The sequence below is a fragment of the Mandrillus leucophaeus genome, unplaced genomic scaffold (genome assembly GCF_000951045.1).
Source record: "Mandrillus leucophaeus isolate KB7577 unplaced genomic scaffold, Mleu.le_1.0 Scaffold407, whole genome shotgun sequence".
Taxonomy (NCBI): Eukaryota; Metazoa; Chordata; class Mammalia; order Primates; family Cercopithecidae; genus Mandrillus; species Mandrillus leucophaeus.
The window spans coordinates 1,743,348-1,768,198 of NW_012104332.1; the positions used below are offsets into that span (position 1 = coordinate 1,743,348).

General features: G+C 43.5%; 1 protein-coding gene across 1 annotated transcript in view; it reads left to right on the forward strand.

Moving 5' to 3' along the window:
* The window catches only part of THBS4 (thrombospondin 4), a 46,540-nt gene that overhangs the window by 12,998 nt on the left and 8,691 nt on the right, over window positions 1-24,851 (forward strand). Inside the window, exons 3-15 of the mRNA XM_011992209.1 lie at window positions 7,413-7,660; window positions 9,819-9,927; window positions 10,321-10,403; window positions 11,054-11,105; window positions 11,316-11,518; window positions 13,311-13,448; window positions 15,974-16,042; window positions 18,552-18,704; window positions 20,851-20,955; window positions 21,189-21,296; window positions 21,567-21,726; window positions 22,796-22,914; window positions 23,791-23,843. Coding sequence (XP_011847599.1) covers window positions 7,413-7,660; window positions 9,819-9,927; window positions 10,321-10,403; window positions 11,054-11,105; window positions 11,316-11,518; window positions 13,311-13,448; window positions 15,974-16,042; window positions 18,552-18,704; window positions 20,851-20,955; window positions 21,189-21,296; window positions 21,567-21,726; window positions 22,796-22,914; window positions 23,791-23,843 — 1,600 coding nt within the window. The remainder of the gene's footprint in view (window positions 1-7,412; window positions 7,661-9,818; window positions 9,928-10,320; window positions 10,404-11,053; window positions 11,106-11,315; window positions 11,519-13,310; window positions 13,449-15,973; window positions 16,043-18,551; window positions 18,705-20,850; window positions 20,956-21,188; window positions 21,297-21,566; window positions 21,727-22,795; window positions 22,915-23,790; window positions 23,844-24,851) is intronic.

Consider the following 24,851-nt stretch of genomic DNA (forward strand, 5'->3'; position numbering starts at 1 on the left):
AAATGGGCTTCTCTGCAAAGTAATGAGTTCCTTGTTACTGGAAATGTGCTGGTAGAGGCTGCACTTTTATTGAAGGAATTTGTGAAGTGAGATATTAAGCTGGATGACTTATAATGGTAGTATTTTGTCATTCTACCAAGGCTAGAGAAGTTTCATGGGCGCTTAAGAAATTGCTTTGCATCTGTCTCCTGTAACATGACCTTGGGCTTCTGTGCACACTCACAGCTTTGTTGCCTACCAGATAGTTGCATACTATGATGAATCTCATACTTTTTCAAAACAGAAAGTCCTCTGCAGATGTTTAGCATAATTGCTGTGTTTTCTTTCACTAGATAGATGTGTGTGTGTGTGTGTGTACTCTGTATACATTACATTGTCCAAACTGCCATAAGAAAACTTTGAAACAGACTGCATTTATCACAGCTAGGAGTCACCCAGAGTACTTTCAGAAAAAGCAGTTTGCTGATTTACCTTTTCTATGCATTTCCAAAGCACTAAAGTTACAAAGACCTTGTGTATAGGGCATGAAGATAAATAAGCAAAGGCAAACAAGCATATCCATCACAAGAGACATTAATGTCAAGGAGGCAATTTTTAAATGTACAATTATTTTAAAAGAAGAGGAAAGGTTGACAATGATTGCTTCCATCATATGTTTAAAAGTGCCAAAGAGCAAAGCCATTTGCCAAATAAAGCAAAGAGCGCCGGACTACCTTTGTGAGTTTGCTGCCTGCAGGCCAGGCCACTCTGGACTCCTTTGCCCAAGCAGACAAAATATTATCATTTCCAGTTCTTTAAAGCTGGCACCCTGCTTCATAACTTTGACATTCAACATATTATAATATTTTTGACTACCAGGTCCACTTTTCAGAAAGCACCTTTTGAAAATTCTTTCTGAAGATGGCAATATTTCAAATCTTCATTGCCTGGGCTTGCTTTTTAATCTGCTGCCAGTCACTGAAATCGTATTTAATCAGACTGGGCTATGTGGTTCCTGTGTCCGGCTGGTCCCAAGCATGGAAACGTAGCTTTTGGACAGTGCCATAAAATCGGGCCCCAAATTGTCAATTACACAAAGATGCCAAGTTTAGAGGGAAAGGATTTATATAACCAACAAAGTGTTCCACATTTAAAAAAAGACATAATTGTGAGTAATAAAAGTCAGAGTGGACACACTCTATTTTATCTATTTTTTTCACTTCATAGGTAGTTGTAGTGGTGCCCTCAGATACTATGGGATGTGGGAAAATCAGTGAGATATAGACTTGGCAGCAGGGAGGGACTTAAGGTGGTGGGAAGATGAGGGCCAGTCCTGGGATAAGGAGTTGAAACGTTATTTAGAATCCGCTAGGGAGTTATTGAAGGATTTCATTTGCTTCCTTGCTTGCTTTGAGGAGGCAATAACTTGATCAGAACAGTCCTCTAAGAAGTTCAATCTCTCAGTCCAAAAAGTCCATGCAGAAAGAGCCCTAAAGTAGGAAGGGGAGTCAGGAATCTAACAGAGAAGCCCAGAGGTGGAGCAGAGGCAGAGACGTTGTTTGAGATTTGAGCACCCACTGACTGACAGCCTTCAATTCCAATCCAATCTGCACTGCATTCTCGGTACTAACCCTGCAAGATAACCAGCTGCAATCGCCAAGAAAGCCTGTGCAGCTGGTGGTAAGTGAAAACTGAGGATGCGAACTGAATGTGCTACAGCTGAAGAAACAGTTGTACCTGGAAACAATGGGTTCACCTTGCCTGCTGCCTACACAGAACCCATTTATCAAGACAGAGGAATTGCAATGGAGAAAGGGTAATTCACGGAGAGCTGGCTGTGTGGGATACTGGAGTTTATTACTCAAATCAGTCTCCCCAAGCATTCGGGGATCAGTTTTTAAAGATAATTTTGCAGGTAGGGGCTTGGGAAGTGGGGAGTGCTAATTGGTCAGGTTGGAAATGGAATCATAGGGGGTCGAAGTTAGGTTTTCTTAATGTCTTCTGTTCCTTGGTGTGATGGCAGAAATGATTGGGCCAGATTACTGGGTTGGGTGGTGTCAGCTGATCCGTCGAGTGCATGGTCTGCAAAATATCTCAAGCACTGATGTTAGGCTTTACAATAGTGATGTTACCCTAGGAGCAATTTGGGGAGGTTCAGACTCTTGGAGCCAGAGGCTGCATGACCCCTAAACTGTCATTTCTAATCCTGTAGCTAATTTATTAGTCCTTCAAAGGCAGACTGGTCCCCAGGCAAGAAGGGAGTCTTCGGGAAAGGGCTGTTACCAATTTTGCTTCAGAGTCAAACCATCTACTGAATTCTTTCCCAAAGTTAGTTCGGCCTCTGCCCAGGAATGAACAAGGAAAGCTTAAGTGTTAGAAGCTAGATAGAGTCAGTTAGGTCTGATTTCTTTCACTGTCATAATTTCCTGAGTTATAATTTGGCAAAGGCCGTTTCATACCCAGTGACTGTTTTCCTGAGTGCTCTCCAGGGTGGTGGCCAGGCAGAGGTGTGGTCAAGCTGGGAGGTGGGATGGTTCCAGCCTCAGGGGCCTGGCTGCTTCTTCCTTCCCAGAGGGACGAAACGGTCATCCTCCTCCCTCTGTAGTGTTTTCCCCTGCGTTTTGCTCCTTCTACTATGTGTGGATGTGTTGGGATAAGATAGGGTGAGATGAGCACCGGGAAAGGGGGCTGGCAAGAGGAAGGGAACCCTGTCCGTTCTCTTCCCCTTCCCAATGATGCTGCCTCTGGAGAAGGTGAGGAAAACTTGCATCCAACAGGCTGCAGGCTCCTGGGGCGAGAACTTTCTGCTTTTCCCGGACTCTGTATGACTGATGTGAAAACATTGAGCTTCCTGAGCCTGCTTGCCCTCTGGGTAGTCTAACGGCTCTGATGATAAAATAAGTGTAGAGGCACTGAAGTAAAGAATTTGCAATAAAAAAGAAAATGAAAAATGGAAGCCATAAGAGAAATGAGTATTGGATCAATTGTGAAGAATGGGAAATGTCAAGGCACTTGATAATTTTTCTGCTAACAGACATTGTGAAGATGGAAGTTTCCATGGTTTTCTTTGCCTATGTTTTCTTTTGCTATTGTCATGAGATCTAGGGGCATGAGGGATTTGTCATTTGAGTGTTACATTGCAACAAAAAGCAAGGCAGAAGTACAGAAACCACTTCAATGAGAGTATGAACACAATAGGAGGTTTTGCTACCTTGAATTAGATGTTGAATTGCTACTCTCTGAACTTTATTTTCTATATACAAAGCTTTAAATGCAATCATTTAATTATTCGTTGAAAGTTTATATTAGCAACATTTAGTGTGCACCTGCTATATATAAAGTATCCCACTAGGTACTATTCATCAAATTAAACCCAGCTATTTAGTTATGAAAATAAACCATGGCCCACATGCCCTGTGAAGCCCTGTTAAAAGCAAGCAACATGCCCAAGAAAATATATTTCCTTTGAATTTCACAGAAATCTTAGTTTGGGGAAGAAAAATCAAGAGTTTTTGTTATAAGCCAGTATGTGCATCCTCTGAAACAGTTAATGTAGAGAACAGAGGTAGTGGCCATAACTGAAATAAGGAGATAGTGAGTGAGTGTGTGTGTGACCTAATTCAAGTTTGGTGGTCCAAGTGGTATTTTTCCTGGCCTGTAAAAATTCCAGGTATTTGCAAAACTGTTCTAAATAGTAATGTAATAGAAGTTTTTATAAAATTGAGTTAGTGCATATGTTTGGACTCTGTTTCTCCCTCTTTTGGTTACTATATATGGTTCTAATTTCCAGCTGTGCAGTTACTATTGTAAATTCTCAACATTTAAAAAAATTTTCAGATTTAAATTATTTGTATTGATATGTAATTTTTACATATTTAAGGGGTACATGTGAATTCTCAACAATTAATATTAAATAAAAGGAGAAGATTCTGTTCTATCCCAGATTAGAAATACCTTAGAATTTCTATTTGGGTCTATTTTCCTCCATTCCATTATTTTCTTCCTCTTCATACCACATTTATATACATCTTACCATTTATTTATATTTATTTAATACTTTACTTCAGGAAAGTTAGTATTGTTCTGGAATCAGAAAGCCCTTCTAGCTAGTCTGTCTTGCCAGGTCTTTCTGATTCTTCTCCCTCAGGAAGCAAGTGGTGGTGACCACGTCGACATAAGAGATTTCCCGTCTGACTCCTCCCACCATCTCTGTAGGTCACAGAACCTCACGTCAACTGGCTCTCTTCAGACTGTGGCCAACTGGAAAATCCAGTCAGAGTTCAGAAGGGTGGGAAAATGAACCTAGAAAGTCTAATGTGGAGAAAGCCTTAAAATATATCCTTCATGTTCCACAGTAGTGATTCTTTTCTTTGGCGACACTGCAATGTAAATAGGTATTCTTGGCTAGTTCATCTGCAGGCAGCACCATCTTGGCATTTACACTCTACAGAAAAGGTACCTGAGGAGAAAGATGGTCCAAGTTACTTGCCACAAATCACACAGATTAACAGCAACACAGTCTGGGTGTATATGTCTAATATATTTCTTTTTTTATTATTTTTATATACAAGTAATGGTTGTTTCTTGTAGAAAAGTTAAAACAATGAAGATGAGCAGGAAGAAAAAAAATACCATCCAGGCACCCAGAAAATAACCATATTAATGTAGACATATCTTCTTCTAATCTTCTAGGTATGTATGTATACATATATGTATATATATACACATGCACACTTTTTTCTAAATTAACCCATATTGACCTATAACCTCCTTTTTTTTTTTTTTTTTACTTAACAAAATACTGGGAATGTCTTTTTGTGTTTTTAATTCAGCTATTCCGTAGTATTCCATTTTATGATTATAGTGTAATTTAAGTAGCCAGCCCTCTCCTTTTGGACATACATGTTGTGCCAAGTGTTGATTACAATAAGTATTTCTGAAATGAACATTCTCATCCATACATCTTGGTGCTGCTTTTTTTTTTTTTTTTCTATAACCCAGGACAGTGCTGAAGTGCTTCTTTTTTGTTCTTTAATTTCCTCAGTTTTAGTTCCTAGAAGTGGCAATGCTGGGCTGTTGGGTTTACACATGTTTGAGGTTCTGATGCACATGACTAAATTACCCTCCAGAAAAGTTCTACTTTAAGTTCTACTTAAGGCTTTCCCACCCTGGGACAGCTAAAGACTGGCCAGAGCTTTGCAACTGCAATGATGTGTTTACCACCTCCCTTAGCAATATTTGCAATTAGCCTCCAACCTTGTTCCCGGGATTGTTTCCGGTGAAAATTAGCCATGCCCGGCTAATTTCTGTATTTTTAGTAGAGACAGGGTTTCACCATATTAGTCAAGCTGATCTTGAACTCCTGACCTTGTGATCTGCCGACCTTGGCCTCCCAGAGTGCTGGTTTGGGAATGGTACCTGTGGGTGCACCTGGAGGCCTGTTTAGACACCAGCTGAAATCACTTTGGTCTTTCTAGCAAACCTTAACTAATGGGCTCCACTCACAAAGGGTCAACTTCCAAGATTTTAGCTAAGGGCCTCCTATGTTCAGGACAATAATGGAGTTAAAAAAACAAGGCTGCAAGGCTGTCTGGGAGGCGGAGCTTGCAGTGAGCTGAGATCCGGCCACTGCACTCCAGCCTGGGCGACAGAGCGAGACTCCGTCAAAACCAGAAGATATGTGGGCTTAAGCAGATATGTGAATAGCTACCCACATAGGGAAAAAAACCGAAATGAAACAAAAACAAAAACAGAAAATAAGGTGGGAGTCCTTCTTTTACAACCATGGATACGTTTTCTTTTCTTTTTTTGAGACGGGGTCACTCTGTTGCCCAGGCTGGAGTGCAGTGGTTCGATCAGGACTCACTGCATCCTCAATCCCCCAGGCTCAAGCAGTCCTCCACCTCAGTGTCCCAAGTAGCTGGGACTACAAGTACGTGCCTCCACACCTGGCCATTTTATTTTTTTTTTGAAATGGAGTCTTGATCTGTCACCCAGGCTGGAGTGCAGTGGTGTGATCTTGGCTGACTGCAACCTCCACCTCCCAGGTTCAAGCGATTCTCCTGCCTCAGCCTTCCGAGTAGCTGGGACTACAGGCAAACACCACTAGGCCTGGCTAATTTTTGTATTTTTAGTAGAGACGGGGGTTCACCATATTGGTCAGGCTGGTCTTGAACTCCTGACCTCATGATCTGCCCACCTCAGCCTCCTAAAGTGCTGGGATTACAGGTGTGAGCTACCAGGCCCAGCCTGGCCAATTTTCTTAAATTTATTTTTTATAGAGATGAGGTCTCACTATGTTGCCTAGGTTGATTTCAAACTCCTGACCTCAAGCGATTCTCCCACCTGGGCCTCCCAAAGTGCTCGGATTACAGGCATGAGCCTCTGTGCCCAGCCTTTTATTTTCTAAAAAATAAACCTTTTATTTTCTAAGCATTGTTAAATTCAGGGATGGGTTGCTGAGGGACAATATGACACATTACACGCGATTTGATGTATGCTGACTAAGGCCTGTGCATGCCTGCATTTTTTAGTCACGGAATGAACCATACTCAAGTTCAGATTCTAGCCCTGCCGCTTCCTATGTCCTTGACCAAGTGCCTTCACTTATCTGAGACTCACTTTTCCTCATCCATAGTTATTCCAATTGCATTTGGTTGCAGTGAGTAGAAATTAAGTATTTAGGCTGGGTGCAGTGGCTCACACCTGTAATCCCAGCACTTTGGGAGGCCAAGGCAGGTGGATCGCTTGAGCTCAGGATTTCGAGACCAGCCTGGGCAACACGGCAAAACCCTGACTCTACAAAAAATATATAAATTAGCTGGTTGTGGTGGCTCACACCTGTGGTCCCAACTACTTAGGAGGCTAAGATAGAAGGATTACTTGAGCACGGGAGGCAGAGGTTGCAGTGAGCTGAGATAGTCCCATAGCACTGCAGCCGGGGCGTCAGAGCGAGATCTTGTCTTTAAAAAAAAAAATGGGGGAGGGGGGAGAAATCAAGTATTTAAAGCACTTAAGGACAGCCCCCAGCCCCATGGTAGTGCTTAGCAAGTGTTTGGTGAATGAATGGATTCATGCTCTAGGCTTACTTAGAGTTTAGTTTGCTTTCAGATGGGGTTCTGCTTGCTCACTGTACTTACCACTATATGAGAATTGTATTGTTTATTTTCAAATTTGCCACATATTATCTGTTTCTCCATCAGCACAAAACATTCTCAGGAGGAGAGTTGGCTCCCAGTACCTGAAACAGTGCCTAGCACACAGAAGATGGTGAATTAACATTTGAGGTTATTTCTCACTCACATTCTGTCCAGCAACCCAGTCGTGTTACCAGGAGGCTGTTCAGCACGGGACACTTACCACACCATTCGTTGACCCTCCACTTCCCCCTCTTCCACTTATCACACCATTCCTTGACCTGTGCTTGCTTCCAGCCATCCTCCGTTACCTGAAGAACGACGGGAAGGTCCATTTGGTGGTTTTCAACAACCTGCAGCTGGCAGACGGAAGGCGGCACAGGCTCCTCCTGAGGCTGAGCAATTTGCAGCGAGGGGCCGGCTCCCTAGAGCTCTACCTGGACTGCATCCAGGTGGATTCCATTCACAATCTCCCCAGGGCCTTTGCCGGCCTCTCCCAGAATCCTGAGACCATTGAATTGAGGACTTTCCAGAGGAAGCCACAGGTAGGAACACACAAACCATTCTCTGAAGTGGAAAAATGAGCTGCCGGTGCCTAGGGAGTGCAGAGGAGTGTGCTGAGAAATTCCTGCTGCAGGTCAGTGGGTCTAATGTCGGTTGCACATCAGAATCGCCTGGGGAGCTTGAAAAGCAAGTGCTAGGGGGCTGCCCCTAAGACAAACCGAATCTGAATCTGTCGGGTGGGGCCTAAGTATCAGCACATTTTTAAAACACCAATTCTAATGTGATGCCAAAATTGAGAGCTTGTGCTTTCAATGGTAAGTAGAGACTATGGATACAATTGTAAAGTTGGAAAGGAAGGGCAAAAATAAAAATAACTACCTCAGCATGATGACGTTATCTATTTTCAGTTTTCTTTAATAAAAATAAAAAAGAATGATTGGAAACTGCCAAGCTGTCGGAACAGCATTTTCACAGGTCTTGTCAGAACATCCACTAACAAAAGGGAGCTTAGCTTAGCTCCATTTGGTCTTAAGACATCATCACCTCTGTCTTCTGTTTTAATCCATGTTGATGGTATTTTTATTATTCTATCATTGCACCTGCTGTAGAAATTGCCACATACATTTCTTTTAGAATTGTGTGCTAGTCAGTGCTTTGTTTTCTATAAAGAACTAGTATTCTTTGTCCTTTCCAATAATGTATAACTGGTTTAAAGTTCCTGAATTTCATCTGTTATATAAGCCTATGTCAAATCAGTAACTATGTTCATCTGCTATGGCCCATATTATTTTTGTCTGCTACCTCTCAATCCTCACTTTCCATTCCCTTTGTTAATTCATTATATTAATATATGCTTTGGTTACAAGCTACTCTGAGCCCTTTGTACAGAGAAGCAGGGTGTAAGCAATAATTTCCATTGCATGTAGGAATGCTGTACAGTTTTAGATAGCAATATAAAAACTATGAATCTGATCCTAGAAGTTTTGCGCTTGAACAACAGGAAGCATTTTTAATCGGAAATTCCAAGAAAGCTAAAATCCAAGGTTTGGGGTTTTTTTTGTTTTTCAGTCATATATAGAGAGAGATTTTTAAATGCAGATTTACATATGGAAAAAAATTAATAGAAAGATGTGCTCAACTTTATTTCTGAATCCCCAAAGTAGCACACATGATCAGAATGACAGTCAGAAATTGTGTCACTGCTCATTTCAGAAATTAGTGTTCACCACCAAATAAGTCAATTTCTAAAAGTCAGGACTCAGCCTTGACAAAGTCATCAGAAACTGTACTTACTGGAATTTTCTCAGAAGCTCTACCTCCTTAGACCATCGGTAGTGATCACAGTGGCTCAATCTCATAGTCACCTACTCATTCATTCAGTCAGTCAACAAATAGGCACATTCTAGGCATTAGTGCTACTGTGGCGGGCAAAGCCAGTCATTGTCCTGACTGCAGAGATTGTAGTCTGATGTCCAATACAGTATGTGTTAAATAGCATATGTTGCCTAAATCTTAGCTAAATCAAAAAGCAGAATTCCTCTGAAAATCCTCAGCTGTGCTCATTTCTATATAAGGATGATGACTTGACCTTGGCAGTTAACATAAACGTTTGGTTGTATATAGATATAATAAAAGTGATTGCAAGCAGAATTCACAAGATAAAAGGGCAAGAAAATTTACTTTTTGACTAACAATGAATAATATCAACCCGAAATGTAAAAATACGATGCCAACTACCTAATGATCATAGAAGATATCATTCATTCTCATAGCCCGAAGAAATCATAGGCTTTGCTAGAACCTTGAGTCAAGACATCCAAAAACTAATACCGTTTAAAATTGGGATTAACACCTTATTTATTGCGATCTAAATTCCATAAACAAATTACAGACAATTCTTAAGAGCTTCCCATCACAAAATAACTCCTTTACCATGTAGGAAAAGAGCCTTTCCTTTTCTCAGCCCTCTTGGTGACAATGCCAGCATTTTCCTAGGCTGCTGGCTACTTACATATTCACTTCAACCAAAAAGATAGGGCTGGCAGGCTTTAGGAAAAAATGTGATCCTACAAAATTATGTAAGATGTCAGAGGGTCCAACGATACAGGACTACTTGATTATGAAAATTGCGTGAGTAGGCAAGCACATTGGCTTTTGAACAGTGTCAGCAATCTGTGGTATGAATGTGATTTCTTCCAGGACTTCTTGGAAGAGCTGAAGCTGGTGGTGAGAGGCTCACTGTTCCAGGTGGCCAGCCTGCAAGACTGCTTCCTGCAGCAGAGCGAGCCGCTGGCTGCCACAGGCACAGGTGTGGGCTCTTGGGCAGTTTGCATACCTTCATCAACACAAACTCCAAAGACCCTGAATAGGCACGGTCCCATCACCAAAAAGTGGGACTGTCAACAGAGCAGCCCAACAAAACGTATCTACGAAAATCAGGTTCTTGAACAAAATCCAGGGCAAGGAGTATTCTCATTAAACTTTTATTTTTATGATTCACATGAATTTAGACTCAAATAGTCAGTGGCATCATTATCATTTTTTTTAGCTGAATTAAAGAAATTACCCCAAATTAAATTCAAATATTCTGGGTTTTTGAATCACCTTGTCTTGATGATTTCCTGGGGAATCTTTTGGTTTTGAGTCACTTAGAAATGACCATCACTGGTTGAAAACTCTTTGCCTTTTGCTGTTCCTACAGGGGACTTTAACCGGCAGTTCTTGGGTCAAATGACACAATTAAACCAACTCCTGGGAGAGGTGAAGGACCTTCTGCGACAGCAGGTAACAAGTGGGGCATATCATCAGAAAAGCCCTGCTCTTCTCAGAGCAGCTCCCCACAAGCTAGTGGAGCTGCAGGCCTGCACAGGCACGGAGGCGGCCTCTGAGTCAGACCTCCAGGGACCCACGCAGCCCCCCACAGCAGGGCTCCACTGGAAGTTCTCTGGAAATGGGGGCCAAGTTCATGATGAACACACCATGGCTCTAAGCAGAGCGGGAGCCACCAAGGGCTGCTAACGCTACTGTAAGAAGTGTTACAGAGGGCCAGGTGTGGTGCCTCACGCCTGTAATCCCAGCACTTTGGGAGGCTGAGGTGGGCGGATCACAAGGTCAGGAGTTCGAGACCAGCCTGAACAACATGGTGAAACCCCGTCTCTACTAAAAACACAAAAATTAGCCAGGCGTGGTGGTGCGTGCCTGTAATCCCAGCTACTCAGGAGGCTGAGCCAGGAGAATCGCTGGAACCTGGGAGGCAGAGGTTGAAGTGAGCTGAGATTGTGCCACTGCACTCCAGCCTGGACAACAGACTGAGACTGTCTCAAAAAAAAAAAAAAAAAAAAAAGTGTTACATAGATAGCTCCACATGGATTCTTTCATTCCTGGATGATTTCAGGCATTCCTTTTCAATCCTTTTCCTCTTCTCATTTTTAAAGGTTAAGGAAACATCATTTTTGCGAAACACCATAGCTGAATGCCAGGCTTGCGGTAAGTGCTTTCCTAGTATGGGCTCGCCTGAGTCGGATGATGCAGGCTGATGAAGGGCTCGCGGTGAGTCTGTGTTAACCGCAGTTTCTGAAGGTCTACCACATAGTTGGAGGGGAGGGAGGAAAAGTTCAATGGGAAACTAAATTTTGTTTTGTCTTCCGTATATGTTCCTGGCGGTGAATAAGCCTGTGGATGATTGTTTTCCTCTAGGTCCTCTCAAGTTTCAGTCTCCAACCCCAAGCACCGTGGTACCCCCAGCACCCCCTGCACCGCCAACACGCCCACCTCGTCGGTGTGACTCCAACCCATGTTTCCGAGGTGTCCAATGTACTGACAGCAGAGATGGCTTCCAGTGTGGGCCCTGCCCTGAGGGCTACACAGGAAACGGGATCACCTGCATTGATGTGGATGAGGTAAAAGTTCACTTAGACCGGGAGGGAATCCCTAAGGATCCTCCTCACCCTGCAGCTTTTGGAAAAAGAAGCCAGGCTGATGATTAAGGGCTGACTTGGGCTGTCCTCCAGGCTCCATCAAAACCACTTGCTTGGAGACCCTGAGACACAGGGACGGCGGAAGGAGACATGACCCAAGGTTATGGCTGCATTTGTCATTTTTCGTCTGCGTTTCCAACTCTTCTACTGGTCCATTGGCTACAGTGCCGACGTTTCTGCTTTACACGCTGACATTTGCATTGGTTATTTCTCTTAAGCAGTCTGTGCTATAATTTTGTTTTTCCCCCACTTTCCCCCACTTTTGCAAATGTAGAAGGGGAGGATTTTTGTAAGGGTATATTTCAGGAGTCACCATGGATTTCTTCAGGCTTCCTAAAACAAAGGAGCAGAGGGGAATGTCACACCAACAAGGGGGAGGCCCTGTAACCTATTAGTAACTAAACGTGCCCAGGGAGGGCCCCGGAGGAGGCACATCCAGCTGTTTGACCGGCTGGCAGAGCCCCAGAAGAGACTGTTTCAACACCATGGTTAGGCAGGCCAGGCCCAGTGGCTCAAGCCTGCAATCTCAACACTTTGGGAGGCTGAGGTGGGAGGATCACCTGAACTCAGGAGTTTAAGACCAGCCTGGGCAACAAGACAAAACCCTACCTCTACAAAAAATATGATCATTACCGGGGCATGGTGGCATGTGCCTGTGGTCCCAGCTACTCTGGAAGATGAAGTAGGAGGATTGCCTGAGGCAGGAGGTTGACGCTGCAGTGAGCCATGATGGCACCACTGCACTTCAGCCTGGGCACGACCCTGTCTCAAAACAAACAAAAAACATGGTTAGGCAATCATCAGTCTAGTCGCAAAGTAATGTTCATAGCAGGTAGCAAGGCTGCCACCAAAATGTGCCTTCAATGTGCCCTTCTCTTCCCACCCAGCCAGAGGAAGGCTGAAAGGACAAGCGCAGGAGAGAGACACAGGTAGGGAACTTAGGCACACTGGCTCCCTGGGGCTCCTGCAGGCCCTTGGTAACCTTAGTAACACTCAGCTGATTACCTTCCCTAGTAGTAAGCAATTAAGATGGTCTCTAGTAATCCCTCAATTGGAGAAACATCTGCACACATTTCACTGAACTGCATCTGGTTTTTATCTGTGAGCTGGAATTTTCCTCCTTCTGAAAGGGCAGGAAGTGGTCATGTTTTTTACATTAGTTGAAGTGGATTAAAAAAAAAAAAAAAAAAAGAACCAATCTCCAAGCTTCCTAGAGCCTTGGAATAGCATGGACTTGACAGGACATGGAGGCAGGCACAGGCCCTGAGGGATTATGTGGTACTGAAGAGGCACCGGCCCTGGCTTTGCCTTCTTAAGGTCTTTCTGACTGAGTAGTTGGTTTGCTGATGCTTTTGGAGTCATCTTAATAGCCAGCTAAGTGGTCCAGGGACATAGTCCTTTCACAGAGATTTGCAAATTCCGTGTCAGAATATCAGGGAGCTTATTACATTGAGAGGTAGGCTGGTTAATATCAAGGACCCTTTCAACATAGATGTGCCATTATTCTACAATACAGCAGAGCCCACTAAAAAGCAACGTTAGATTGTGTAGTCAGGGATTCAGTGGGTAACTGGATTTGGAAGCCTTTATTTCCTTTTATTATTTTTTCCACCAAAAGATAGTTAAATGACTAAACAAGTATGTGCAAATAGATGAAGAAAAGTTGGAGTGTTTTCTCGGTGTGGCTAAAGACTTTGGACTTTTTTGTCTTCAGTGCAAATACCATCCCTGCTACCCAGGCGTGCGCTGCGTGAATTTGTCTCCTGGCTTCAGATGTGATGCCTGCCCAGTGGGCTTCACAGGGCCCATGGTGCAGGGTGTTGGGATCAGTTTTGCCAAGTCAAACAAGCAGGTAGGCTGAAGTCATGGTTTCTATTCATTTCTCATCTTAACAGAACAACTGTGGTTGGTTCCCACCTCTTCGGTGTAACCCTTGACCTCCTTGAGCAGCCAAGGCCATGTGGAATGTCACGGTGCAAAATGAGCAAATCAGGAAGTTTTTCAACCATTTCTAAGTATTTACATTTATAAAACCTAGAAGGGAGGAAGCTTTTAAGATGGGATAATAGAGTATTACTGGAAAAACAGTAAAAGGGGTAATATGGCTATTGTCATAATTTCAGGCTTATTTTGTTGATGGCCGTTGAACATTTTGTCCTGCAGAATAAGTTGAGAACCAGGGAAACAAAAGCTTTGAAAAATTAGGTCATTTTTATAGAGTCATTGTTGCCAATCCGAAGCTGTTTCAGAGATGAGGGGATTTTAAGAGTAGAAATAATCCCCCAAGGCAACCTCCCCTTTTTCTTATGTAAGCTATAAATTGCCATAAAGCACTCGAGTACTTCTTGACAGTCTCCATTTATTTCCAAATGTTCTACTATATCCTGGTCATTATTTAACTGACTGACTGTGAAATTCTTTTTGATGTTTTTAGCCCTTAAAAATAGTTGGTCTATAAATATATTTTACTACTTTAGAGAAATTATTAGCTTTGAAGAAGGGCAGGGGCTTATTATTTCCTAGCTGCCTATCAAAGGGTTCTAGAGGGCATGATTTTTTAGACTAGAAAAGGTAGGCAAGCTAGACATATAGGAATGACAAGAGGCTGTTAGAGTCCTCTAAAGACAGAATCTCTAAGAACAAACCAAGGAAATAGACAAAACAAAACATAAGGTATTTGGTGTAAGGTAGTAAGCAACGCTTCTCAATAGACTTCCAGTAACATGGCAGACAGAACTGAAGTGGAAGGGAGCCACCTTGCTAAAATTTAACAGCAAATGTTACTGCATTCCAAAGTCAAAAGAAATAAAAGGAAATGACGCAGTGTCCAGAAACAAAGAGAAAACTCAAAGCCGGAACTGTGACTAAGAACTGATGCCACAGCAGATCCTGGGAGGTGGGAGCCAGGTCCGGGTCCTAGGAACGGGGACCTGGCTTTTACCACCTGTGTGGAGTGGATGCAGCAATGGAGTCTGGGAACTTTGGAAAGGCCTAACACCCCCGCGTAAGTCCAGGACCCTCAAAGAACCACCCTATCCATTACAAGGAGACAGGAAAACTTGACTAGCCCTAAGAAACAATAAAGAAGCTTGACTTCAGCTTTAAGACATGCTTGACAAAAATGAAAATTACCCACAACAAATGTGGCACACATACAGTGTGGAACACATACAGTTATGAGTTCCAAATCTGTGTTATACATAAAATGCAGAAACACAAGCCAAAAAATTAAAATCATAACCAGCCATGAAAAGGTAAAATCCCCAGGGCCCTGTCTCAAGTCAAAGACACACCACTCTGTAAAGACACGCCAAAATTCAGGGCCAGTGGAATGCCCACAGGCAAAATCTGGGCTACTGAAGATATGCTCATAAACAAAAATGGCAGTTTATATAAAGAAACTACCATGAGGAAACATGATAAATATAAAGTAAATATAAAAAGGTAAAGAAATAAATACCATACTTAAAGAACAGGGCAATGTCCCATCTGAACAACATGTCAAAATCCCATCTCTACAAAAAATACACACAAAAAAATTAGCTGGGTGTGGTGGTGTGTGCCTGTGGTCCCAGCTACCTTGGGAAGTTGAGGTGGGAGGATCACCTGAGTCTGGGAAGTCGAGGCTGCAGTGAGCTGTGATTGTGCCACTGCACTCCAGCCTGCGCAACGGAGCAAGACCCTGTCTCAACAACAACAAAAGTGTAGGGCGATGTGAGAAAAACATACAAGTTTGAAAAACAGCAGACAAGTTTGAAAAACAGCCAAATAAAACTTTTATCAGTGGAAAATCATTGACCTTAACTCAATAGATGGGCAAAACAGATTAGACACAGCTTCGCAGGGATTTCATAGGCTAGGAGGTGAATTTAAAGAAATCATCTAGAACACAGCACAGAGAAATAAAGATATGAAGCATATAACAAGAGGTTAGGAGTCAAAAGAAGATATTAACGAGAAAGTCCAATATTCATCCAACTGTAGTTCCAAAGAAAGACTAGAAAGCAGTTGGGGGAAACTGAGAATGTTCCAGAATTGAAAAAAGCTAAGAATCCTCAGAGAGGAGAACTACACTGAGTCCCAAGCAAGATTTAAAAAAAACTTTCCTAACCTAACAAGGTGGTGGAACAGATGAATTACACAAGTTGTCTTTTCTGAATAACTTTCAATGCCATGAAAGCAATTCTCATTTGCAATTAGATTAAGTACAAACTGGTACAAATGCAGGGAGATGGCACAAATAACCCTCAGATGACCATTCTACCTGAAATTCTGCATCTTCACTTCACACACAGATAGCAAAACAAAGGAGATTTATTTGCATTTCTATTTAAGCAGCATGTCTCGCTAAAGTTTCTTTGAACTTTTCTGCACTAGGTCTGCACTGACATTGATGAGTGTCGAAATGGAGCATGCGTTTCCAACTCGATCTGCATTAATACTTTGGTGAGTATTTCTCACAGCTGTTGTTATCAAAGCAGAACTGGCTATTAAAACAAGTGTATGTGTATAGACCATAGCTTCCAAACACACCTAGAACATGCGGGCATAATACATTTGATTGGCAGAATAAGGGCAAAAGTTTGTGCTAATGAAGTGTTTAATATGAGTAACTGTATAAGTAATTTTTATGTAAGAATACTTTTATAAGTGCCAAGTTTGTCCTTTATTTTCTACCAAAGTTGCAATATTAGGCCATTAGATAACTATTTATTGAATAAATTATTACTCCTGTATTTTAAAATTGTGAAGAACTTGGTAGTTTATGTTAATAGTTCAGTGTTTTACTGGTGACTACACAATCCCCAAATGTCATTCTTTATTTTCATAAAACTTTTCAATCTCGAGGTCAGGAGTTCGAGACTAACCTGGCTAACACAGTGAAACCCTCTCTCTACTAAAAATACAAAAAAAAAAATTAGCCAGGCCTGGTGGCAGGCGCCTGTAGTCCCAGCTACTCGGGAGGTTGAGGCGGGAGAATGGCGTGAACCTGGGAGGTGGAGCTTGCAGTGAGCCGAGATCGCGCCACTGCACTCCAGCCTGGGCGACAGAGTCTCAAAAACAAAAAAAAACAGACTCAGTCTCAAAAAATAAAAATAAAAACTTTTCAAAACTTTTCATTGTATTAAATTGAAGTGCTTAGCACTTAGGGATGGCTATAACTTAAGTATTCAGATATGGGTTTTATTTCTGAAAGTTCCTATCAAACTATGTCCAAGATAAAAGATGTACCAGAATAGACTATCAAGAAAAGAACTGATTACGTGTATGACTATTTGAAAGTTTTCCAACCTCTAGGTTCCTTGTTTCCTTGTAAGTAAAAGCACTTTACATTTATCGAGTCACTTATTTTAATCCTCACAACAACCTCATAAACGGGTATTATTATTATCCACATTTTACAATTGAAGAAACTGAGGCACAGAAATATTACATCATTAAGTCCAGGCGTGGTGGAGCATTCCTATAGTCCCAATTCCTCAGGAGGCTGAAGCTGAAGGATCATTTTGGTCCAAGAGTAGTTTGAGGTTACAGTGAGCTGTGATCGGCACTGCACTCCAGTCTGGGTGAGAGAGGGAGACCCTGTCTCCAAAAAGAAAAAGAAGAAATGTTACGTATTTATACTAAGGTCACACATCTTAGAAGACTTCCAGGTTGGCTACAGAGCCTGAGTTCTTCTCCACAATGCTATATTGCTTAGGAATAGATGGGGATTTATTGCTTCTCAGCTTTTACCAGGACAAAGTAGTCTGCAAATAGATTTGCGAGATCTTGGTGTAAAGATAATAACTGAGCCACCTAGAGAGAAGGAAAGTAGACAGTAAATAGAACTCCAGGAAACCCCAAAAATGAAGGACTAGGCCAAGGAAAAAGAGAAGCCAGAAAAAGGAGCGAGTGGGCAGCATCGCCAGGGAGGCTGAGATTGAGACAGGTCGTTGGAAAGCGTGCTTTGGATGTGGCAATTAACAGGTTGTGAGTGACTTAAATCATTAAACTGCATACTTCAAATGGATGTCTTTTACGATCTATAAATTTTATGCCAATAAAACTGCATAAGATGAAAAATACAGCATGGTGACCTAGTTAATAATACCATGTTATATATATGAAATCTGCTAAGAGAGCAGATCTTAAGTGTTTTCACTGAAAAAGAAAAAAGGGGAAGGCAACTATGTGAGTTGATGGATGTGTTACTTAACTGACTAGTAATCATTTCACAATGTATATGTATATCACATCATCACACTGCACACTTTCAATATATTCAGTTTTGTCAATTTTACCTCAATAACAATGAAAATTTTAATTTTGATTTTTATATATTATATAATATGTATTACATATATTGTGTGCAGTGTGATTATATATATTATATATATATTATATCTATAAAAGCTAAAAAAACCTGGCCCCTGAAGTGTCACTGCAGTGGAGCTGACAGCTTATTTGTCAGTTTCTCAGTCTGCCTCATCAGAAATTCTCAATGCAGGCCACCAGCATTTCTCTGTGCACCCTTATTCCTTTGTCATTCCATTGTAAAAGAGCCAAAGGAACAGCAAGAAGAAAAATTAACTTGCTTCTTAAGCAGATCATCTCCCTGTCCCCAGAGTAAGCTTCTCACACCACCCCCCAGGACTTCATTGGAACTTTTGGCCTCTCCCCTTATGCCCTCCACGGTGGCACAGGCAACTCAGTGTCTGGTTCACTGTGCAGCCTACTTCCCTCACTTCTATTCCTTGTTTGTCTGAGTGGCCGGACACAGCCTCCAGTCTGATGGTGTTTTCACCAACATTCACACGATCTTATATGTAAGCAGAGAGGCAGGCAGGGGTCTGATGCCTGAATCCTGCCAGCAATGAGTACCTGTGAAAATAGACACAATAACCATACCTTTGCTCAAACTGTACCTTTGCTCACAGCTTTCAGCTCATCACCTGATCTTTGTTCCCTGCAGGGATCTTACCGCTGTGGGCCTTGCAAGCCAGGGTATACTGGTGATCAGATAAGAGGATGCAAAATGGAAAGAAACTGCAGAAACCCAGAGCTGAACCCTTGCAGTGTGAATGCCCAGTGCATTGAAGAGAGGCAGGGGGATGTGACATGTGTGGTAAGTTGTTTTTTGACTTCCTCTATCATTTTTCCTCTTCATTTTTGACTTCCTCTATCATTTTTCCTCCTTCATTTTTAACATCACCTCTCTCCAGTTTCTATGTGCTTCGGGGTAAAAGTACTTCAAAATGAAAGCATTGCAATCAAAATGAGCATGCAGTGTAATAGGAACAGGGTCCACTGAGTTTGTGGGGAGCAGCCTGACATCCATCTAACCATCAGCTGCCTTTTCTCTCCCTCTTGGCTGTGGGGCAACACTGTCTACTTGGGCACCTGAATGCCAGAGCCTCCAGTGAAGCCCCAGCTCCCAAGCACCTTCTGTGGAAAGGCCCAGAAGCCAGCAGCAGGGAGGTGAAGAAACATTCTTCTCCCCTTTCCTTCTTCTGCCCCGTCTACTTGCCTGTATAATGACAACATACCTGCTGTCATCTCTAATTGTCCTCATCCTTACGACTTCCACAGTGTCTGCCTGGACGCTCCTGTTGGGGGTGGGCGGCCGTGGAGATGTGGGGGCTGTCATAGGCCCTCGGGGAGAAACCTCCCGTCTCCCGCAGGTGACTGGCAGGGGCCAGACGGTGCCATGCTCTATGTCTACCTCCACTCCAATCAGGGACAGCTCCGTGAATGGTCACGCCTCCTGTGCATTATCCAGCCCTGGAGCTGGTCTGGGGAGGGGAGACTGGGAAGAGAGTAGAGCAGTCACAGCAGGGCCTGACATGGGTCTCATGCTGAGCTTGTAGTGGGCCCTACGTGAAGGAGAGGGTGCGCTCCGGCCATCCATTCCCAAATCCAAGGATCCAGAGTCCTCAGCCTGCCATCCATTCCCAAATCCAAGGATCCAAAGTCCTGGGGACCCTAGGCACTGAAAAATCAGCAGACTTCAGCTGCCCCCCTCCTCTGCACTTCCCGGGGTACCAGGCCTTTGGCAGGTGGCTTGTCAGACTCTGGATTCTCCGGTTCACAGTGATCACCCCTGAGCAGCATGATGGATTCTTAGAGCCCTTTTCCATCTTTTTTGTCTCAAAGTTATGCTTCTTTATCTTTATGCATGCACAGTTTTCCACAATAAGCCTATCACTTTTCAAATAGGAAAAATAAGAGTCAAAAATGAGTTAAATAAATAAATATAATAAAGTCAGCCCTCCCTGGCAATACAGATATTCTGTAACAAGGTCAGATGGAGGAATGTGCTGTATCAGAGAGGGAACAACCCCAGCAAGTTCCTGAATTCCTCATGGTTGGGCTTGTTTATTACCAAAAAGCAGTCATTGAGAAGCAAGTATATATCTCTGTTGAAATCCCCATTTTCTGTGAACAAATTGACAACTCCCCTGGGATGGTGGGTGATGGGGCTCTTAATATGTTTTTGAATTTGTAATAAGGCACAACGACAGATGGTAAAGGATTAATAAACTTGGTGTGACTACTAAAATAATTGAATCTGCCAGAAAATGGCTCATTAAAAATGTATTTGTTCCTAGAGGACATTTTTTCCTCATTAAAGTGAGTCAAGGACCAACCTCATGGATCAACCTTCCAGGCCTTCCAAAGGCCCTGCTGGGGCGAGTGAGCAGGAACCGGGAGCCCGGTAGGGTCTCTCTGGAGTCCTGCCTCCTGAATCCTGGTTGCAGAGGGAGAGCACAGATGATTGAGAATAGGCAGGCTGCGGCTGAGGAAGTCACTGGTCTGAAAGCTCCTTATTTTGGGTGGTGAGGCCAGGAAATTTAACCTGTGCTCACATAAGTCTGATTTCCATTGGCCCAGACTCTGCTCCTCAGACTCTCTCCCTCCTCCCTCCTTTATCTCCCACCCCAGGTCAGCTTTCTGTCCCTCTGCATTTCCAGTTCCCTGTGACCTTCTGGGTCCCCTCCTCCCGTCTCCCTTCTGCTGCTCTGCCTGTTCTGGAAGCGGAAGCGGGAGTGGGAGGGAGAGTTTTCTCTCTACGTCTCCCTTTACATCTTTTGAATAGGGAACCATCACACTACTCAAGTGCAATTAAATAGTTTCTAAGCCCCACCCAACAAGGCTGAGTGACTCTGGGCCCTCCCCCTGGGAATGAGCAAAGGAGCAGAGAGGCCCTTGTCAGCCCCCAGCTCCCTGCCAGGCTCAGCTTCCCAGGCCTCTGATGGGCTTTCCCTTCACAGTGTGGAGTCGGTTGGGCTGGCGATGGCTATGTCTGTGGAAAGGATGTGGACATCGACAGTTACCCTGATGAAGAACTGCCATGCTCTGCCAGGAACTGTAAGAAGGTAAGGGGTGTTGGGGTGACAGTAGGCACACATGCACTGTGGCTTTCCAAAGTCACATCTTCTATGGGGAGAGGTTCTATGGATCTAATTTAAAATTGCACTTGTAAAGTAGCTGCATCTCAGATGAAGTGAAACAGTCACCAACAATAAAGCCACAGTGTGTTGAGGTCAGAAACAGTTACTAGCTTAACACAAATGTAGGATGTCATTCAGAACTGCGTTTTCCCCCTAAGGACAACTGCAAGTATGTGCCAAATTCTGGCCAAGAAGATGCAGACAGAGATGGCATTGGCGACGCTTGTGACGAGGATGCTGACGGAGACGGGATCCTGAATGAGCAGGTACCTGCTTTGCTGGGAGGGCCTGTGAATTGCCATGTACCAGGGATGATGGGAGAAAGCCTGTGAAGTCAACTGTGTATATGAATCATCCCAAATGTTAGTTTCCATGCCTGCATTCCACAGCACTTCAGCTTTTTACTCCTTAAGATTCACAAATGTTTGAAATATAAAACTGACAAACTTGGGCCACCAGAGTTCTGACGCTTCTTAACAATGGGGGAAGTGGATTTAGTAAAAGTCTGAGTGATGTTCTATCCTTTCATCTTTTAGGATAACTGTGTCCTGATTCACAATGTGGACCAAAGGAACAGCGATAAAGATATCTTTGGAGATGCCTGTGATAACTGCCTGAGTGTCTTAAATAATGACCAGAAAGACACAGATGGGGATGGAAGAGGAGATGCCTGTGATGATGACATGGATGGAGATGGTAGATTTATCTTGCTTTTGTCTTTTATCTGGGATTCAATTGACCTTGTTCCATTGTTCTCTCTCCAGAGTAGGAATAGAATGACTGATTCAGGGCCTTCCAGCTGTGGGTGGCTCACTGTGGCCTGCATCTGGAGGGCCCAAGGTGGACTTGTGTCTGTGGAAGGAGACTCCACAGTCCACTCCACTACTTAATGGCTCTGGATGTTTCCAGGACTCTGTATCATTGCCAGAAACTTGGTTAGGACCCCTTCAAGCAGTGTCTTATCAGAGTGTGTCTTTGTGGGCATCTCCCTTCCCATTTCTACCTCTCCTCACTCGCCACTAGACTTTCTACATGTGAGAGACCCAGAAGTGAAGAACTGAATGAGAAGGCATTGAGCAGCGTCACAGATTACACATCACAGGCTACACATCGCATTGTGGGCCCTTGAAGGAAAAACCTTTTCAAAATACCACCTGCCCCAACACACACACACACACCCCCCACTCCAGAACACGCACACCCCCCTAAAACATGACCTCACCTTCTGCAAGCCTAACTGATGACCCATTTCCAGTGGTGTGCTGGTAAACAAACCACAGAAAGCCCTGGTTGGTAGCATTTGCCAGTTTCCATGAGGTAACTCCATACTGTCCTCATTGCTGATTTCAAGCTACCAATGTAACATCATCAAACACAAAACTGAAAAGAGAGAGGGACACAATGGACCCAGCTCCAACACAACACTGCCTAGAGCCCTAGGGTCTCAGTCATAGCTCAGATACCCATGAGATCCTCCCTCTCCAGGGTCAGCCCATAGAGCCATCATGATCCCCTCCTCTGGTTGCTATCATAGCCTTTGACATCTTGGACAAATTAGAATTCAGTCGACAAATACCTCTAAGAGCTGTTCATTTTTAAGTCTCCCAGGATCCATCCTTTGAAGCTACCTCTGGATAACTGCTGAAAAGGCTAGTCCCTGTGTGACACTGGCCCAGGCAGAAGCGACTCACCATGTGCCTGATCTCTCCAGCACCTAGAAGTCAGTGACATCCCCCTGACTCAAGGTAGCATTTCTTTCTCACAGGAATAAAAAACATTCTGGACAACTGCCCAAGATTTCCCAATCGTGACCAACGGGACAAGGATGGTGATGGTGTGGGGGATGCCTGTGACAGTTGTCCTGATATCAGCAACCCTAACCAGGTTAGTAGGATACTGGGGGAATTCAAACTCCAGGCTGAATTCCTCTATGCAAAGACTCATTTAAGACGGGTGTCTAGAAAAACAGAGCCTCTTAGCTGTTGCCACTTACCTAACAAAGCAGAGGCGGAGAAAGGACACACTGTGGGCCTGAAGATGGTGGGATGAGCACCACACGAGAGCTGAAGCCCTAGGGACTATCTCCCAGGCTGTCGATTGCCTGTGAGGTTAGCAACACGAGCTTCATGATGCTCAATACAAGTATTTCTCCTGCAGAAAGGAAAATGGAACATGGAAATTAACCATTGGGAGCCTTGTGTCCCTTTAGTCCCTAAACCCCTACACAGCCTATGTATGGACATTTCAGATTAAGTTCAGCCAGTGATGTGTTGCATCTCCCTTCTCACTCCTCCTTCCTGTCTGGATAATTGGGTATGATGTGTCATTTATTTTTAAAGCCCTGAGACAGGGGAATCATGGTTGCCCTCTGTGACTCACTCACGATTTTGGCCAAATTTCAAATTGCAGAAGCAAAGCAAAATCAACTTGTCTTCTCCCCGTGCCTATGGCTGGCTCCCTCTGACCCATGCCGGAGTTCTATGCCTCCACCTGCCACCATGCTGCCCCAGCGCCCCTTTCCAATCAGCTCATCTGGTGTGTGGGCAGCCCATCCATGTAGCTTGATATTTTAGAAGGCTTTTTTGAAAATTCAGCATTGTGCCTACACCAATATGGTGTTGTCCTTTTGCAGTTTTGCACCACCCCAGTTCCAGAGAAATAATTCCCTAAATCCAATGATGACGGGTGAGGTCTGCCTTCTCTGGAACATTCTGTACATGCAGGCCCAGGAATAAATAACATGCGCTGTTCTCTTTGCAGTCTGATGTGGATAATGATCTGGTTGGGGACTCCTGTGACACCAATCAGGACAGGTATGGCATGTCTCCCAACTGCAGAGAGCCAGATGCAACATCCGGAGAGGGTTTTAAATTTCAGAACTTCCTGCCGCTCCATTCCTTGGGATCTCTCTGGGTTGACTGAGCTGCTGGTGGGATAATAGCCCTGCCTTTGGTCAGGATTACCATGAAAATTCTCCCTGAAGGTTCTGTATAGGGGATAACAGTGTCAGAATAGGGTACTAGGCACTCCAGCAAGTGAGATCTATTTCAGGAGAGGTAATATAGCATCATGCTTCACAGATGGGCTCTGGAATAAGACAGCTAGATATAAATCTCAGCTCCTTCTCTTACATGCCAGCTAACTTTATACTAATACTTATTACCTAATACTTCTGTGCCTCAATTTTCTCATCTGTAAAATGAGGATGACAGTAGATCTAGCTCATAGGACCGTCGCGAAGATGGAGTTGATCCATGGAAAGTGCTTATTATGGCTTCTGTTACATACATAGCACTCAGTAGATATTAGCTCTTTTATTTTTATCATCTTTCAGCTCAGGAAAACTTCACCATCGTCCCAAAATAGAAGGCTGTCAGTTTGCTGAGGGATTGCTATTATTTTCTGTAAATTTCCTTGAAATTTTTAAAATTCCGTTTCCCTTACTTAAGTGGAATTGTTCTGTGGAAGTGAGTTTTGTCAACCCTCCTAGCTCAACACGATGGAGTCCTACATTAAGACTCAAGGCTGGATCAACTGATCAGATACTGGAAGAACATCACCAAAAACAGACGTGTGCCACTCAGCCCTAGAGGCACCTGCAACCCAAGGTTCTAAACCCTTTCATCTCCTTAGGGAAGTCTTACAAAGGCAGCTAGGGCAAGGATGAGAGGGAAAGGATTCTGAAAGACAAAGCAAAAAAAGAGGTAATTTCTCTCCTGATAACCTGGATCAGAGGTTGCCCTGTAGAAACCAGTTCTTGACCCAAACCTTACTCAAGGATAGCTCCTATGAAGCCACGTCTCTCTTTTTTTTTTTTTTTT